This window comes from Rattus rattus, chromosome 3 (assembly GCF_011064425.1).
Source record: "Rattus rattus isolate New Zealand chromosome 3, Rrattus_CSIRO_v1, whole genome shotgun sequence".
NCBI lineage: Eukaryota > Metazoa > Chordata > Mammalia > Rodentia > Muridae > Rattus > Rattus rattus.
The window spans coordinates 6,499,349-6,516,351 of NC_046156.1; the positions used below are offsets into that span (position 1 = coordinate 6,499,349).

Sequence of the window (17,003 nt, forward strand, 5' to 3'; positions counted from 1 at the left end):
GAATTTGACTACGACCTCCAATTTAGGATTTCTCTGTCTGGCTATGTGTCTCTGCATCTCTGCTGTGAGAGGAAGCCCAGTGGCAACTGGGCAAGGCATTGATCTGCAAGCATAGCAGAGTATCATTAGGAACCATTTTCTTGAAGTTTTGGACCAGTAGTGTTTGCTTTTACCCCAGGTGTTTACATCCAGATTTTAGTTCTTAGTCACCCAAGCAGTGTCAGGTCAGGTATGAGTTCCTTCTTGGGGTGTGGACCAAGTCAAATCAGACATTGGTTGGTTCCTCACATGCTCTGTGCCACCACTGCCCTATCATATTATGCAGGCAGGACAGATTTTAGGTCAGAGCCTTGTGGCTGAGTGGCTGACCATGTTTCTCCTTCAGTAGTCTGCAAAGTACCTTTCTTCACCCAATGGACTAGAATACAGGGGTGAGGGCTCCAAGTAGGCTAGGCACCAGATCTACTTCTCCCTATTCAATGAGTTGTGCAAGTGTTGCCCTCAGCAATGGGGTCCCACTCTCAGTTTGTAGAAATCAATCTTTTGGCTTAGTAACAGCCTGGGTTGTTTGATGATTTCCATGGTATCCTCTTGGCCAACACCTCAATCAGATGTAACACTGTGCTGCTATTGTAAGACTTGCATGCCTGTAAGAGATGGCCAGTTAAGCTATGTATTCCCCATTACTAAGTAGTCCTCATTGGGATCACATTCACAGATTCCTGAAATTCCCATTACTCCAGGTGTCCATACCACCCCCAAATGTCTCTCCTCTTCACCCCCTCCCCACGTTCCAGACACTCTCTCATTCCACCATATCTTCCCTCACCTAATTTCCCCTTCCTGTCCCCACATGCCCCCTGACTGCCCATGAAACCTGTTCTATTTCCCCTCCCAAGAAAATTAATGTGCCCCATATACACCTCTTTACCTAACCTCTCTAGGCCTGTGGAACTCAAAGCTTTATTTTCATTTACTTAATGGCTAATATCCATTTATAAGTGAATACATACCACATTATTTTTTCTGTATCTAGGTTATACCTCACTGAAGATGAATTTTTTCTAGTTCCATCCATATGCCTGCAAATTTCAGTATGCTATTTTTTTTAACAATACTCTATTGTATACATAAACGTACCACATTTTCTTTATCTATTTTTATGTTGAGGGGCAGAAGTTGTTTCCAGAGCCACAATAGATATGCTTGAGCAAATATCCTTGTGGTAGGATGAAGCAAACTTTGTATATATGTCCAATAGTGGTATAGTTATTTCTGAAGGTAGATTGATTGCCAATTTTCTGAGGAACCACCATATTGGTTTCCATAGTGGTTCTCCAATGGAAGTTTGCACTATCATCAGCAATGGCAGACGGTTCCCCTTGCTCCATATCCTCATCAGCATGGGCTGTCACTTACATTATTGTTATTAGCATTCTGAAAGGTATATGATGGATTCTCAAAGTAGTTCCAATTTGCAGTTACCTGTAGGCTAAGCATGTTGAACATTTAAGTGTTTCTCAGTCATTTGAGATCCCTCTATTGAGAATCCTCTGTTTCAATCTCTTCCCTGTTTCTAATTGAATTACTTGTGGGTTTTTTTGTTTGTTTTTTTGTTTTTGATGTCTAGTTTCTTGAGTTCTTTTTATATTTTGGATGTTAGTCTTGTATCAAGTGTGGAGTCTATAAGTCTTTTCCCATTTTGTAGACTGCTGCTTTGTAGGATTGATGGTGTCCTTTGCCTCATAGAAGGTTTTTGGGTTTCATGAGGTCCCATTTATTAATTGTTGATCTTAGTGCCTGTGTTATTAGTGTTCTGTATCAAAAGTTGTCTCCTGTGCCAATGTGTACAAGGCCATTCCCCACTTTCTCTTCTCTCAGGTTCAATATTTCTAGTTTTATGCTGAAGGTTTTGATCCACTTGGACTTGATAAAATATGGACCTAGTTGCACTCTTCTACAGTTAGACACCCAGTTTTAACAGTGCTTTGTTGAGATGCTTTTTCCATTGGGTATTTCTGGCTTCTTCATAAAAAATCATGTGTCCATATGATTTGCATCTTCAATTGGATTCCATCAACCAGTGTGTCTACTTTTATGCCAATACCATGCAGCTTTTATTACTATAGCTCTGTTGTACAACTTAAAATGGGGAATGGTATGTAAAGAATTGTGTTGAAATTTTGATGGGGATTCTCATTGAATTGGTAGATTGATTTTGGTAGGGTGGCCATTTTTACTATGTTAATTCTATGGAATCATGAGCAGGGGAGATCTCCACAACTTCTGATGGAACTTGAAGTTCTATCATGCAAGGCTCTCACTTACTTGGTTAGAGTAAATACCAAGATATTCTATTTGTGAAAGGCGTTATTTCCCTGATTTCTTTCTCAGTGTGTTGTCATTTATATGTAGGAGGGCTGCTAATATTTTTTGAGTTTGTCTTGTATCCAGCCATTTCTCTGAAAATCTTTATTAGCTGTACAAGTACTCTGGTAGAAATTTTAGGGTCATCTATGTACACTATCATATCATGTGCAAATAATGATATTTGACTTCTTTACTAATTTTTATTTCCTTGATATTCTTTAGTTGTCTTATTGCTCTAGCTAAGACTTCAAGTACTATATTGAATAGATATGAAGAGAGTGGACAATCTTGTCTTGTTCCTAATTTTAGTGTAATGGCTTTGAATTTCTCCCCATCTAATTTGATGTTGGCTTTAGGCTTACCATAAATAGCCTTTATTATGTTTAGGTATTTTCCTTGTAACCTTCATCTCTCTGACTTTTGTCATGAAGGGCTATTCCATTTTGTCAAAAGTCTTTTCTGTATCTAATAAAGGGGAACTTATAAAATTTTTTACTAGTACTAATTTACTGTTTCAAATTTTATACCAGAAATATGATGTTCAATGACTGCTACCATGTCTATATTAAGAATACATATTTTCCTACTAATTCAATTAAAATATTTTATTAGTAGGTTATTAAAAGAAGTATACCCTGAATTTGAAAAAAAAAAGATATACTGTTTCTTTTCTTTTGGTATGTAATATGGCATATTACATTTACTGAATTTCATATATTACAACCCCTGTAATCTCTGGAATGAAGCCTATTTGATCATTATGGAAAAGCACTTTGATGTGTTCTTGGATTTAGTTTGCTAGTATTTTGTTGAATATTTTTGCATCTATGTTCATAAGGGAAATTGTGATGTAATTCTCTTCGTGGCATCTTTATTGTGGTCTAAGTATTAGTACCACTGTGACCTCATAAAATGTATTTGACAGTGTCTTTTTTGTTTATATTTAGTGGAATAATTTTAGTAGTATTGTAAATTTTTTGAAAGTCTGGTAGATTTCTAGACTAAACTAAAATGATCTGACCTTAGGTTTGTTTATGCTTCCTTTTGGGTTTTAGTTGAAAGATTTTTAATGAATGCTTCTATTCATAAAGGGTTGTAGGTATGTTTAAATTATTTACATGATTTTGATTCTCAATATTGAGAAAATTATCTTTTTCTCTTAGGTTTATCAATTTGGTATTCTAAATGTTCTTAAGATAAATACTTTTGCTTCTCTGGACTTCCTAAGTGTCTGTTAATATGTCTTCCTTTGCTTTTGTTTTTTTTCTATATAAAAAATTAATTAAAAAGAAAAGGAACAGGTGTTAAATAAATATATTAGATATTTTTAGAAGTTACTCAACCTGAATGATTTGTGTTGATTTGTTAAAATAGCACCCTATTAGAATAGCTTCAAGAAAACTCCATCTATAGGTAGAATTCAGCCCATTTTTGGAGTATTGAAGCTTTCCTATGTAATAAAATGGCTAGTGCATGCCATTATATACTAGTCAGCAACAACAAACGTTGTGTCTTAATGTGAACAGTGAAGCTTACCTAACAATAAAGTAGTAACTTCTAACTACTTATTGTTCTCACCAAGACATCAGTTATAGCAAAACTTGTTGAATATTGATGGCCAAGATAAATTCTGCATATATTCACGGAGTTGTTTTAAATGTTATTAATTATTCCATTTATTTACATTAGAAATGTTGCCCTCCGAGAGTCCCCCTCCGAGAGTTCATCCTCTTTGCTTCTGAGAGGGTGCATCCCTCCTGCCATCCCTATCCCCTGGAGCATCACATTTCTACAGGATTAGGCCCATCCTCTCCTACTAAGGCCAGATAAAGCAGTCCTCTTTTACAAAATTTTACAAAATTCTGATTTTGTTCATATAGAAGTTCTCTCTGTCTCTCTGTCTCTCTGTCTCTCTCTTTCTCTCTCTCTCTCTCTCTCTCTCTCTCACACACACACACACACACACACACACACACATCTCTCACCTCTGTCTTTAGTTAGTTTGGAAAAATGTGTTTATCTTGTTGGTTTTCTCAAAGAAGCAATCTGTTTCGTTTTCTGTATTCTGTAATTCTCTGTATTTTTCCTTTGTTTCTATTTTATTAATTTCAGACTTCAGTTTTATTATATATTGCCTTCTTCTCCTCTTAAGTAATGATTGCTTCTTTTTGTTCTAGGGATTTCAGGTGTGCTTTGAGTTGTCAGTATGAGACCTCTCCAATTCTCTCATCCAGGCACTTAAAGCTATGTACTTTCTTAGCACTGCTGTCCTTGTCTACCATAAGTTTGGGTAGTATGTTAATTTTCATTGAATTCTAGAAAGTGTTTAATTTCTTCCTTTATTTCAGTCTTGACCAATTTTTCATTCAATAGAGTGTTGTTCAGTTCCCCTGGGTTTGAAAGTTTTCTGCTGTTCCCTTAGCAGTTGATTTCCAGTTCTATTCCATCCTGTTCCAATAGGATGTAGAAAGTTATTTCAGTTTTCTTGTGTCTGTTAAGTCTTGGTGCTTTTTTTTTTTTAATCTCTGTATGTAGTCAGTTTTGAAGAAGGTTCAATGCAGTATAGAGAAAAAGGTATATTCTTTTGTGTTTGAGTGACATACTCTGTAAATACCTGTTAGCTCCAGCATTTCTCTGCTGACTTTTTATCTGGAAGACCTGTCCCTTGGTGGGCTACTGAAGTCTTGTACTATCAGTGTATGTGGGTCAACATGTGATGTTTTTTAGCTGTAATGGTGTTTCTTTTATTCATATGGATATCCTTGTATTTGGCCCATAGATATTAAGAATTGAAATGTTATTTTGTAAATATTTCTTTGATAAGTGTTCTTCCGAATCTCTTGATTAGTTTTGGATTGGAGTTAACTTTGTTAGATATTAAAATGGCTATACCAGCTTCCTTCTTAGGTCCATTTTCTTGGAAAATCTTTTTCCAACCTTTTACCTTGAGGTAATATTTATCCTTAGTGTAGAGATGGGTTTCTTGGATGCAACTAAAGGATGGGTCCTGTTTACACATCCATTCTGCTAGCCTGTCTTTTTATTGGGGAATTAAGATCACTGAGAGGTATTAATGATTAGTGATTGTTGAGTCTTATTTTTGTTTGTTTTGTTGTTGGTGGTGGTGGTGGTGGTGGTGATGGTTGTGTATACTCCCTTCTTTTTATGTTGCTGGTAAGAGATGTGTATTTCTAGTATTTTCATGTATTTAACCTTCTGAGGTGGGATTTTTCCTTCTAGCACCTCTGTAGGTCTGAATTTATACTTAGATATTGTTTTAATTTGGCTTTATTTTGGAATATCTTATTTCCTCCAACAATGGTGATTGAAATTTTGCTGGGTATAGTAATCTGCACTGACAGCTACAATTTCTTAGAGTCTGATGCATATCTGTCCTAGCTCTTGTGGCTCCCAGAGTCTTCATTGAGATATCAGGTGTAATTCTAACAAGTCTGCCTTTATATGTTACTCGGTCTTTTTCACTTGCTGATTTGAATATTCTTTTTTGTTCTGTATGCTTAGAATGTTGATTGTTATATGGTAAGAGGACTTTCTTTTCCAGTCCAATCTCTTTGATATTCTGTAAGTTTCTTGTACCTTTATAGGCATGTCTTCTTTAGATTAGGAAATTTTTTCTTCTCTGATTTTGTTGAAAACATTTTTCTGGGCTTTTGAGCTGTTTCTTCTCCTTCTTCTATACCTATTATTCTTAGGTTTGGTCCTTTCATAGTGTCCCAGATTTCCAGAATATTTTGTCTCAGGAGGTTTTTAGGTTGACCATTTTCTTTGGCTGATGTACCTATTTCTTCTATTGTATTTTCACAGTCTGAGAGTCTCTCTTCCGTATCACATAGTCTGCGGGTTACTCTTGCTTCTATTGTTCTGGTTTAAGTTTATACATTTTCACTTTCTGAATTCCTCCAGGTTGAATTTTCTTCATTGATTACATTTCCAGTTTCAGGCCTTCACGGTTTTTTCTACTTCATTACACTGTTTGTGTTTTCCCGGATTTCGTGTTGATTTTCTTTTTACAAATATCTATCACATTGTAAAGGCTGCTTTAAGGTATTTTTCTTGTCTTTCAGCTATGTTGAAATATTCAGGGGCCATTTTGGTAGAATAGTTGTCTTTAGTGGAGACATAATATCCTGGCTGTTGCTGTATTTCCTGATGGTGTCTCTTCATCTGGGGTTGGGATGATTAAAGGTCTAGTTGCTGATTTCTAGATTTATCTTCGTTGGATAGGAGTTTTGTTTCTTGGTTTCTGTTTTCTCTTTGGATTTTCTGAGAGTATGATGGCTGTGTTTTGCCTGATTTCCTGGCCTAACTGGTGTGTTCACAGAGAATGACTACTAGTGTTGGAGATTGGGGTGAGTTGAAGGATGATAGTTTGGAGAGGAAGGTCTTGTGACCTATTGGGGGATAGAGTCAGAAAGAAAAGGGAGGCCATGGCAGGTTTCCAGCTAAAAGGTTTGGAATGAGACTAAGAAAATTGGCCCTTAGGAGCAGTAGAACAGGCATGGGTCTTCCCTTCAGCCTACTTGGTGCCCTGGTATGAGTGGTTCTTGGTTATCACGGTGTGCCTACTGGACTTGGATTCTGAGATACAATGAGAAGTAGGGGGGGGCTGAGGTTAGGAGGGAATGTTCTGTGGGATACACAGAAGATATAGGTGTAAGGGAGACAAGGCTACAGCTGATATTGTTTCAGTGCTAGGGACCAGACTGTAGCATTGGGTATAGTGGAAGAGAAATGGGAGAAGGGCAATGGGCAACATACTTGGTTTTCTGGCAGCTGTTCTTTTTCACTTTTAAATTAAAGTAAGGCATACCCTTCCATTCCTGGGAACTAATGATTTTGAAGTGATCTACACTGTTCCTGTCTTTATAAGCTCTGCACAGGTGGTCCTCTAAGTCTCCTCAGCACCCCCCAGGCACTCATTAGAAAGCCATGAGGAGGCTCCTTCCTCACAGATTTTCATACATAGTCTCTGGGAAATCTGCACTCCTTTCATGGTCTGTGTGACACATTCTGATAGCCTGCGTGTTTTTATCTCACCTCTCCTGCTCAGGTGCACAACCCTCATCCTTGTTGGCCCTGCTTCACAAAGGCCTTCTTTAGTTTGCCAACAGTCGTGTCATGTTTGTTTCCTACTCAGAACTCTTACATTATGTACTGTCCCTTCCTGTCCCACTCCCATTAGAAATTGTTCTGCTGGCTTTGAGGTCTGATTCTGATCACACAAAATCCAAGCTAACTAATAAAACTAGAACTCATCCCCATCATTGTGACACAGCCTGCACCCATGGTTTGGGAAAACATAAATCATTATTAACAAAAATTAAAGACAATAAAATGTAATGCCTAGTTGTTTACATCTGGAGAGCTGGCATTTAGATTTTTCTTACAAAATTCATTATTCATGTCACAATTTTTTCTTTAAAGAATTTGGAGGTGGATCATTCCCTTTGTGAAAATGTCTAGCATTAGTAACTCTGTTCAATTCTCCATCTTGCATTCTTACAAACACTATTTAGTGGGCTCTTTTAAAAGAAAAATGTGACTGAATTAGTTCTACTGTGGGCTTTCTACATGCAAACTGGTTATGTGCCAAGGCAGTCTCGATTTCACGTATCTGTGGTAGAAAACATTTATGCTTTGCTGTTTCTGTAGTTGGCCCTATTTACAGTGGGTTCAGTTGCATTTCACAAGGCTCTGGGCAAGATCTATAAGGTTGACTGCTTTCCTCTTTTACAAATTAGCTTCAGTAGATTATTTTCATAGTGAAAGCATACAATAGTGTCAAGGTTTAATTCTATTGAAAATCAATGGCTTTCTCTGAAAAGCATTTAACATTTTTCATCTTTTGCAAGAATAATTTGTGGCACAGCTAATAAGCCCAGAATGCTAGTGGTTGTGGTTTAAGACTGAGACATGTCTCTCAACCTTGTGACATTCCAGGAGTGGTAACAAGGCTGAGGGAGCAGCTTCCCAGCCTCTTTCACCTCAGAGGTCTGGGCTGCAGCTGGCAACTGGGAGAGGAACAGTTCCCAGTGTCTTAAAGCATAGACATGGTAATGGCATTGCCTCTGTGTTCCTGGTGAATATATCACAAAGCCACATTAGAATGGAAGATGAATAGTAAAGTGTCTCAGGGTAGGCAGCCATTCCCAGTGACAGAGCCACTGTGAAACAGAACTACAGTTACCTATGTGCAGCCTGCTGTCTCCACCCTAGAAACCTATGTCACTATCACAGTTCTGTGTTACTGGGTTTGCCAACCAAGCACCATGCACAGTCACAGTGGGTACCCCATTCTCTCAGATACTATATGTGTCTTTCAGACACTTAACCATGTCCTGGCCATGTACTTTCACCTTAACCATGTACTCACACCACTTCATATCTGATCACTCAGAAGTTTCTCATCATAATTCCTATAATTACAATTACCTTGTAATTCCTATAATTATTTGCTCCATTACCTTGTAATCTCTTACAAGAAGAAGCATAGTCACATGTCCATTGTATCCCTGCTACCCACTATAGTGTATTAGGAGACTCTCGGCAGGTTATTTGAATGAAAGAAGCACTAAATCCTTATTGTAATATATTATCTCCTCGGGTATAATCTGTGTTATAAATTTTATCCAGTGGGTTTGAGAAAGGGGCCTGGATTTGTTGACTAAATCAGGACAAAATTATTCATCCCTTTTGTCTTTTCATGAAGGACATGATGCCATTGTTACACTCCTGAAGCACTACAAGAGACCCCAGGAGGAGCTGCCATGTAATGAATATTCCCAGCCTGGAGGAGGTACCCTTTGCTATTCTGTTTTCACTGCTGTACTCTCTTGGGTTCAGTGTCAAGTGTGTGCTGCTGTCGCTGTCCCTTTGGAGTGAGGAGGGAGGATAGAGCCAAGTTCATACCTGGGTGAGGCTACACAAAGAATGGCCACCATGATCCCCCACAATACAGATATTCAAGTTTTGCATTCCTTGGAGTGAGTGGGTGCAGGGCTTCCACAAGGCTGGAAGGCCTAAGAAAACCAAGAACGGTCATTTTCTATGTCAGTAATTTACTGAGACAAGGAAAGAGCACTCATAGCCAGATACAAACTACATCTGCCAGAGTCTTTAAGACCAGAGTTAGGATCTTTTTCTGTAGATCCTAGAAAAACATGAGCACCGCAGCTCTCTATGCAGAAGAAAGTGGGACCCTTGAGCTGGTTTTTGCCATCCGCTTTGCACTTGTCCTGTTGAACTTTAAGGAGAAAAAAGTGATTGCTGCCTTCAACTCTACTGTGTAACTTGATTTCTAGATGGCTCCTATGTGTGTGTTCCTTCCCCCTTGGGCAAGATTAAAAGCATGACAAAAGGTACCTACAAATGGGACGGTTGTTGTTGTATCACTGGGGATGATTGTTGTCTAAATATGACAGCTATGCGTTTTGTTTTGCCGTGAGTGGGGCCACCTCAGCAATATAAGCAATGCTGGTGGAGACCTTTCTTCTCAGGATTAGCCCTGCCCTAGTGCCCCTTAATCCATAGTTGTCACAACAGTGGGACACTGATGAGTACTGAAGAGAGCTGAAACTCACATAGGAAGGACTACTGACATATCTATATTTTGAACAAACTGTTAATTACGAATATCAATATTTTTTAGAATTGGAAATGGATTTGCTTTAGAAAAATATTCAAATTGATAACTTAGTATTTTTTTTTAATCTCTCAAATAAAGTGACCCTCAGGTACTTTTTTGAATGCATGCCACTGATTGTGGAAATTAACATCACTAAACCAGGAAAACATAAAATACGATTCCATGACAAATTAATATTTAACCACTTGGAGTCTGTAGCTTTAAAAGTAATTTTTGGTGTGGGACATGTCCTTAGGCTGCTTCCTGTGCTTATCACTTGATGTTTAATGGGTATCCCCTAACGGCCAGTTTACCAGTAGATATTTGACTTTCTCACTGATGGAGGCTGAAGGATGGACTCCATCCCTCAGGCGATGAGACAAACCATGTTGGAGGGTAGCTGTGTCTCCAGCCATGTTAACTGAAGATCAGGTGTTCAATAAGTCACCTAAGCCAGAAGGCCACCCTTCTGGTAATGCAGGCCCAGACCACGTGTGCTAAGGTCTTAGGATCTCCAAGTTGATCAGTTGGGATGAAGCCCCTTTGATTGAGCATGTCCACTGTGTATCTATAGTCACGTGTGCACATATCATACCCATGATAAAAGCGCAATCACTGTTTGCAGAGAAGGCAGATGTTCTCCTCCTGAGGGCTGAGCTACCCTCCCGCTTTCATCTGCAACTCTCCGAAATCGAGTTCCACGAGATTATCGGCTCGGGTAAGCAAAGAAACCAGAACCCTGTTGCGTTTTTAACAATCACAGACTTACAATCACCCGTAAACATTTAAATAATTTTAGGTTCTCTTAAATAATTTTAGGTTCCTTTGGGAAAGTCTATAAAGGGCGATGCAGAAATAAAATAGTGGCGATCAAACGGTAAGCAAGCAGATGAAGGAAATCCGCATCGTCGACTGGGAAGAACAGGGGCCAGCCCCCTGAAACGCCCTGTTGACAAGAATGTGTCCTCACTCCTGTCCTAGATACCGAGCCAACACCTACTGCTCCAAGTCAGACGTGGATATGTTTTGCCGAGAGGTGTCCATTCTCTGCCAGCTCAACCACCCCTGCGTGGTTCAGTTTGTGGGCGCCTGCCTGGATGACCCCAGTCAGTTTGCCATTGTCACTCAGTACATTTCAGGAGGCTCCCTGTTCTCCCTGCTTCATGAACAGAAGAGGTACGGGGTCTGGTCCACACTCACCTTGGACTCAGCATGGGAATCACCTAGGGACTTTTCATCAGGGACCATATAGGCTTCGGACACGACTAAGTGCTAACAACAATGGCATTTTAAACACAGCTGGTGATTTATGACTAATTATTATATTTCAAGAAATGATATACTTAAGTAGTATCTTTAAACAGTAAGTCAAGGGTAACAAATTTGAGGAATGTGAAGCCAGCTGAGGCTTATAAATAGACTAGCCTTGACACATCCACACAGCATTGCATGGAAGTTTAGAATACAGTAATCATCAAGGGTCACAGTATTGGTGAAAGACTTTAAGACGATTATTCTTGCCCATGTAGGACCTGAGTTCATGTTTTATATCTCTGCAGATAGTAACTATGGAGTGGTTTCACTCAGTGGCTCCAGAACATTCCATTCCAATTATTATCACGAATTTTCGTACGACGCAAATAAATTTGAAAATAGAGTAGTGTATCTTTAAACAACACACCATATATCTGAACTGACATTTAGCTAAGCAATTCCCATATATGAAAAGATGTGTTCCAGACTGAACGTTCAGCTCCATCTTCAATGAATAAGAATTTAGATAGAATTACACAAAATAACAACCATGGGCTGTTTTCTTCTGAGGGGCATGTTGGCTTCAATCACTTTTTCTCCATTCAGTCTACTTTCTGTTCTAGAATTCTTGACTTGCAGTCTAAATTAATCATTGCGGTAGACGTTGCCAAGGGCATGGAGTACCTGCACAGCTTGACCCAGCCAATCATACACCGCGACCTGAACAGGTACGTGGCGTTCCTAAATGACGAACTTATAACTCTGCAGCTCACGAGGACACAGGGAGGACATGTCTTAGATGTATCTCAGGTCAGAGTTTTCTCTCTGTTCACCGTGAAAAGGGAACGGGCCACTGCCACTGTTTCACAGAGGTATGAAGCTGCCTCTCAGGGACTGTGTAAATCTATGGAAAATTCCAGAAAGAAAAGTACCATGTGTGGAACAGAGCTCTTGAGAATGATGTCATCAAGGACAGATTGTTGCTTACAGAAGATGATTTCATGCTTTGCTGGTACAATAAATGCTCTAGGCTGCCAATCAGACAGAAACCCAGCACCTGTAGTTATCCATAGTACGCGGGACTTAATGATAGTTAACAAATATGCTACAGATTTATTTACTTAATATATTATACTTTCTACCATCATCTTATAATTTTCTCATTTGCTTTATAAAACTGTTCACTGTAAAAGAATGCAGCATGCCATGCTGAAAGTGCCCCTTGTGTCATGTGTCACCTGCGTCTCTTGGTTGTATCATCAGGTCACATACATGACCTAACCAACCCCACCTAGATTTGTGCATGTGCATACACTGTGAGGGAAATCTTCTGAACACACTGGCAGCAAGTGCCTGCTGTTAGGGCAAGCATGTAACCGGGCTTCTCAGGCTAATGGTTAGGTCAGCGGATAACCTCAGTAACTATATAGGATGTCCTCCTGTCTCATACAAAGCCAGCGATTAGGTGATCTTAGCTGACATGCTCATTTGTGCCGACATTTTGATATTTATGTGTATTCAGCCAAACCACAGCAGGATGTTTACCCAGTTTTCATGGAGAAGGTTCTCCCGTTGAATAGAGCCTGAAACAATTACAGAATCAAAGTTCTCCACAGAGCCGGGACCCTGTGGGATTTCAATGTTTGTCTTAATGAATACTTCCACTGAGTAAAGCCTCATACCAAGGCCAGTGTGCAAGGGAGAGCAGTTTTACCTGAAGACAGAATGTAGGTGTGGAAAACTCATCTTCTACTACTGCAGAGTGAGATCCAAGGCCACATTTGTGGAAACCCCAGTCTGCTGCACAGACAAGTAGTCACTGCTCTAGTCCACACCAATGCCCCCAACTCCTGACTGTGAACAAGTCATAGAAATCCCAGATGTCATCTAAAATGTTTAATTCTTGAGGAATTACTTTATTTTTTCACTTAACAACTACACGGGAGTGCACTATGCTTTACAGCCTATTAAATTTGGTGCATTTCCCACGTGCAAAATGAAACTTACACATGCCTTACTCTTCAACTTCCCGGGACATTTCACATCATAACAGAGAAGAAAAATGCCTATCCAAATATATATTTAAGCAAGTTAAATATACTTTGCAGCAAGTACTATAAAAAAAAGAGTAGTGAAATTTTCTTTAAAATCCCAGAAAAAAAAATACAAGTTAAATTAACCCAGAGGAGTTTAGAGACAGCACCAAGGATGAAGTCACTCAGTCCCTGACATCTCAAGGGTAGGAATAGAATAACTCAATAGAGATAAAAAAAAATTGAACACACGCACACACACACACACACAGACACACACACACATATATATATATATGTGTGTGTGTGTCTGTGTGTGTGTATATATATATATATATATATATATATATATCTTCATGACATTTTAGTGTACAAAATAAAGCTATATATATTTGTGAAGTATAGAAAAGTGGAACCAGAAAAAATGAGTCAGAGCACACTGGACAAGGAAGAGTAGTTAGATGCTCTCCTGTAGGCAAGAAGGTACCTTGGGGGCTGGGTGTGTGTGTGTGTGTGTGTTAGTGTGCTGAAATCACAAACCTGAGGTCATAGTATGGAAAGACAACCTAAGCTTGATAGATTCTCAACAAGGACCTAGTCACGAGCCTGATGAGAGAGCGACTGCAGAGTCTAGGCAAGAAGTTAAGGAGAAGCAGATTAGCAGTAATGGGAAGGGCTGGGAACGAGAAAGACTTGACAGACAGGTGAGGAAAACCATTTAAGAAGAACTGGCAGACTCTAATATGGAAGTAAATAATGTGGGAAATCACTTGGTTTTAAACTAAAACCATACCTTCGCTGTTATTAGCTCTTTTCTTTGCCTTCTCAAGACATTTAGGCCGATAAACATATTTATCAATTGAGCTTTAGTAACACAGTTCAGGGAAAAGGTTTCGATGTCAAGCTATCCCAGAAAGAACCGGGACTTTGTACATGCAGGGAGACGATCGCTTTCCATTCCTGGCACCTTGTGTAGAGCCGGAGCCAGAGGGGTGGCCGCCAGCTTCCTCCAGCGGCAACTTCCTTCCCAGTACACATTCTATCATCTTGTCGACAAGTGTAAATTGTTACCTCAGTTACTCAGCAGGACCTGCAATATAAATATTGATTACCTATGAAAATCAAACATTTAATGCATAAGAGAAACAAGCTTATTTCACCTGAGTATAATCAAACCAACCAGCTTCTATTTCCCAAAACTCTTCAAATTTTATGAAGCAGGCATAGACACCTACCTAGGTCTGCAAACTCTATTCTGTGTCTTCAACCTAGTAACAACCTTAAAATTGTCATTCATGTTTCTCTCGAGAAGGCATTGTATGTGGCTCAAAGGCACTTGCTTTATACACACCATAGTGGACTTACAACAACTTATTTACATAAGTAATGTGTCATATACTATGGGCGAAACTAAGTCTCCACTTTGGGTAGGACATGGCTGTAACAGTAACTTTTATTTACCTGAAGTAATTGTTGCCTCAGACTTGCTGCCCCTGTCTGCTAACCTAGGCCTTCTCTTGGAAGCTTCTAGCCTCCATACAATCTAATGTAGGCGTAGAATGTTTGCAGGCTCTGAGACTTACCACTGAATATGCTCACCTATTCTTGTTCTTTCTGGTCTCTTCCTGGCTGGTCAATCCAGCTGTTCTGGCTCAAAAATTCTTCTTCTAGCTGACTGATTCAATCTGGCTTCTCTCAGCTTCTCCTGAATTGCTCTGCTTGGCCTCGAACTAACGCTGGCAATGTGTTCTAATCTTTTGGCTCCTTCTCATTCTCTGGCTCCTTCTGTCTTTACCTACGTCCAGCTCATTCTTGTTCTACCTCTGTACAACAGTCTTGGTGAAAACTGCCACCTCTCCTTGCATCTCTCTTCTCCTAAAAGTTAGGATTATCCTAATCTGACAAATCTTTCTCCGATTCATCACTTTGTCTGTCACTCAATTAGACATCACTTTTGCTTCCTTCTATAAACTAATTTTACCTTCATTGTTTGGGATTAAAGGTGTGTACTAAGAGCTGAGCCACACCACAACTAGAGACGGACTTTTGTTTGTTTTTGTTTTTTCAGGAAATAACATTTGGGGGTCACAGTATGATTAAATTTCCTCCAAAACATGACCGAGGATGAAAATGATTCAGAAGCAGCTTTTAAGAGAATTCAAGCAAGTAAAAGATCACAGTGCAGTGGAAAGCTTGCCAAGAGTACAAAGCTGGAAAAATAGGCCTGGATCTTTTCTAAGAACACACTTTGCATTTCCTCAGCACTCAGAACATCTCTCTGGAGCAATAGGAGAAGGTTCAGATACCAGTTGCCTTTGGATTGATGACTGTTGATTGCTTCTGGATAAGACAGGGCTTCAGGTTTAGAGAGCCTGCTCTCTTTTCTCGTGTCCTGAGATCAGAACCTTGTATCCATATACAGAAATTGCTCAATCAATGTAGTTCTAGAGAAGTTTTCAGGGCAGTTGTAAGTATACCATTATAGTAGAAAAAAGGGTGGGGTAGTTTATATAATCATAACTACTTCTGGGTAGAGCCTTGTGGAATTCCTGAACATGTTTTGTAATTGTACAGGGAAGAGGCTATTGGAGGTGGATGATCAACCTGTAGAAAGGGGACAGTATACTGGGGATGGAGGTTTGTTAGCTCAGCAAAAGATAAAGCAAACAAACTTACTTTTCTCTTGGCAAGAAAGATTTCTCCGTGGACTTTTATTATGTATACCCTGAGCATTGAGGAGAAGGGTTACCTGTGGTGAATGGGAAGGTTCTGCTAAGAGGTGTCCATGCTTACTCTGAGTCTGTAGCATTAATCCTCTCCACCATGCAGAGAACAAGCTGGGTGAAGAGACCAATCGAGAGTCAGCTTCTTGCCACAGTTTTCACACGGCATTTTAATGGAACATAAAGTCCTTTCAGAGACAGAGAGGGAAGGTTTGGTGACAGTGATACTTGTCACAATTAGCTTTAATTATCAAGGGACACCACTTGAAATCAACTGGGAAGAATCTTAATGAGAGATTGCCTACATTCTTTGGCCTATGGGTGTATCTCTGGGGATTGTCTTAGTTAATTGATATGGTAAGATCCAGGCCACTATGGGTGGCCCATAGAGTTTAAATATTTTTAAACTATTCACAGATTTATTCAGGAATGCTCTAATTTCTGAAGGAATGACTTAGACCCAATTTACGTATTTATATCATGAAGTTGGTACTTAAGGTCACAGTTACTGCTAAAGGCTTTAAGACTCTTTGCTTAAGACAAACATGTGTCTGTTGTCTTAGGCAAGCATCTTTCTAAACTGTTGGAAAATTGTGACATCATTGATAATGGATGTTCTTCTCTCCTGATAAGTAAAATGTTACAGCAACTTAGGAAATGAATAGTAGCAAGTGCTTCATGGTAGCTATATGAACACATATATACATATGTACATACATATATACATACATGCATACATACACACATTTTATATACTATCAAATACTACATGGATGTGCAACTTTTTCTAAATACCTTATTTATTCTCTTATATAGGAAGTAGATTATAAAAATACTGTTAGGCCCGATATGGTAGTGAATGTCTGAGATTTCAGGTTCTGGTAGGTACTGTAGCATTATAAATTAGAGATCTGGGTGGTGTAGTTTGAGGCCAGCTTTGATTGCATATTGAGACCCTGTCTCAAGTGAAGCACAATA

At 39.2% G+C, this 17,003-nt stretch overlaps 1 protein-coding gene across 2 annotated transcripts in view; it reads left to right on the forward strand.

The window, feature by feature from the left end:
- The window catches only part of Tnni3k (TNNI3 interacting kinase), a 272,604-nt gene that overhangs the window by 99,760 nt on the left and 155,841 nt on the right, over nucleotides 1–17,003 (forward strand). Inside the window, exons 12-17 of one of the 2 annotated variants that reach the window (XM_032897119.1) lie at nucleotides 9,101–9,187; nucleotides 9,693–9,749; nucleotides 10,641–10,733; nucleotides 10,835–10,892; nucleotides 10,997–11,191; nucleotides 11,893–11,997. In XM_032897119.1, coding sequence (XP_032753010.1) covers nucleotides 9,101–9,187; nucleotides 9,693–9,749; nucleotides 10,641–10,733; nucleotides 10,835–10,892; nucleotides 10,997–11,191; nucleotides 11,893–11,997 — 595 coding nt within the window. The remainder of the gene's footprint in view (nucleotides 1–9,100; nucleotides 9,188–9,692; nucleotides 9,750–10,640; nucleotides 10,734–10,834; nucleotides 10,893–10,996; nucleotides 11,192–11,892; nucleotides 11,998–17,003) is intronic. The other variant, XM_032897120.1, reaches the window with a different exon arrangement.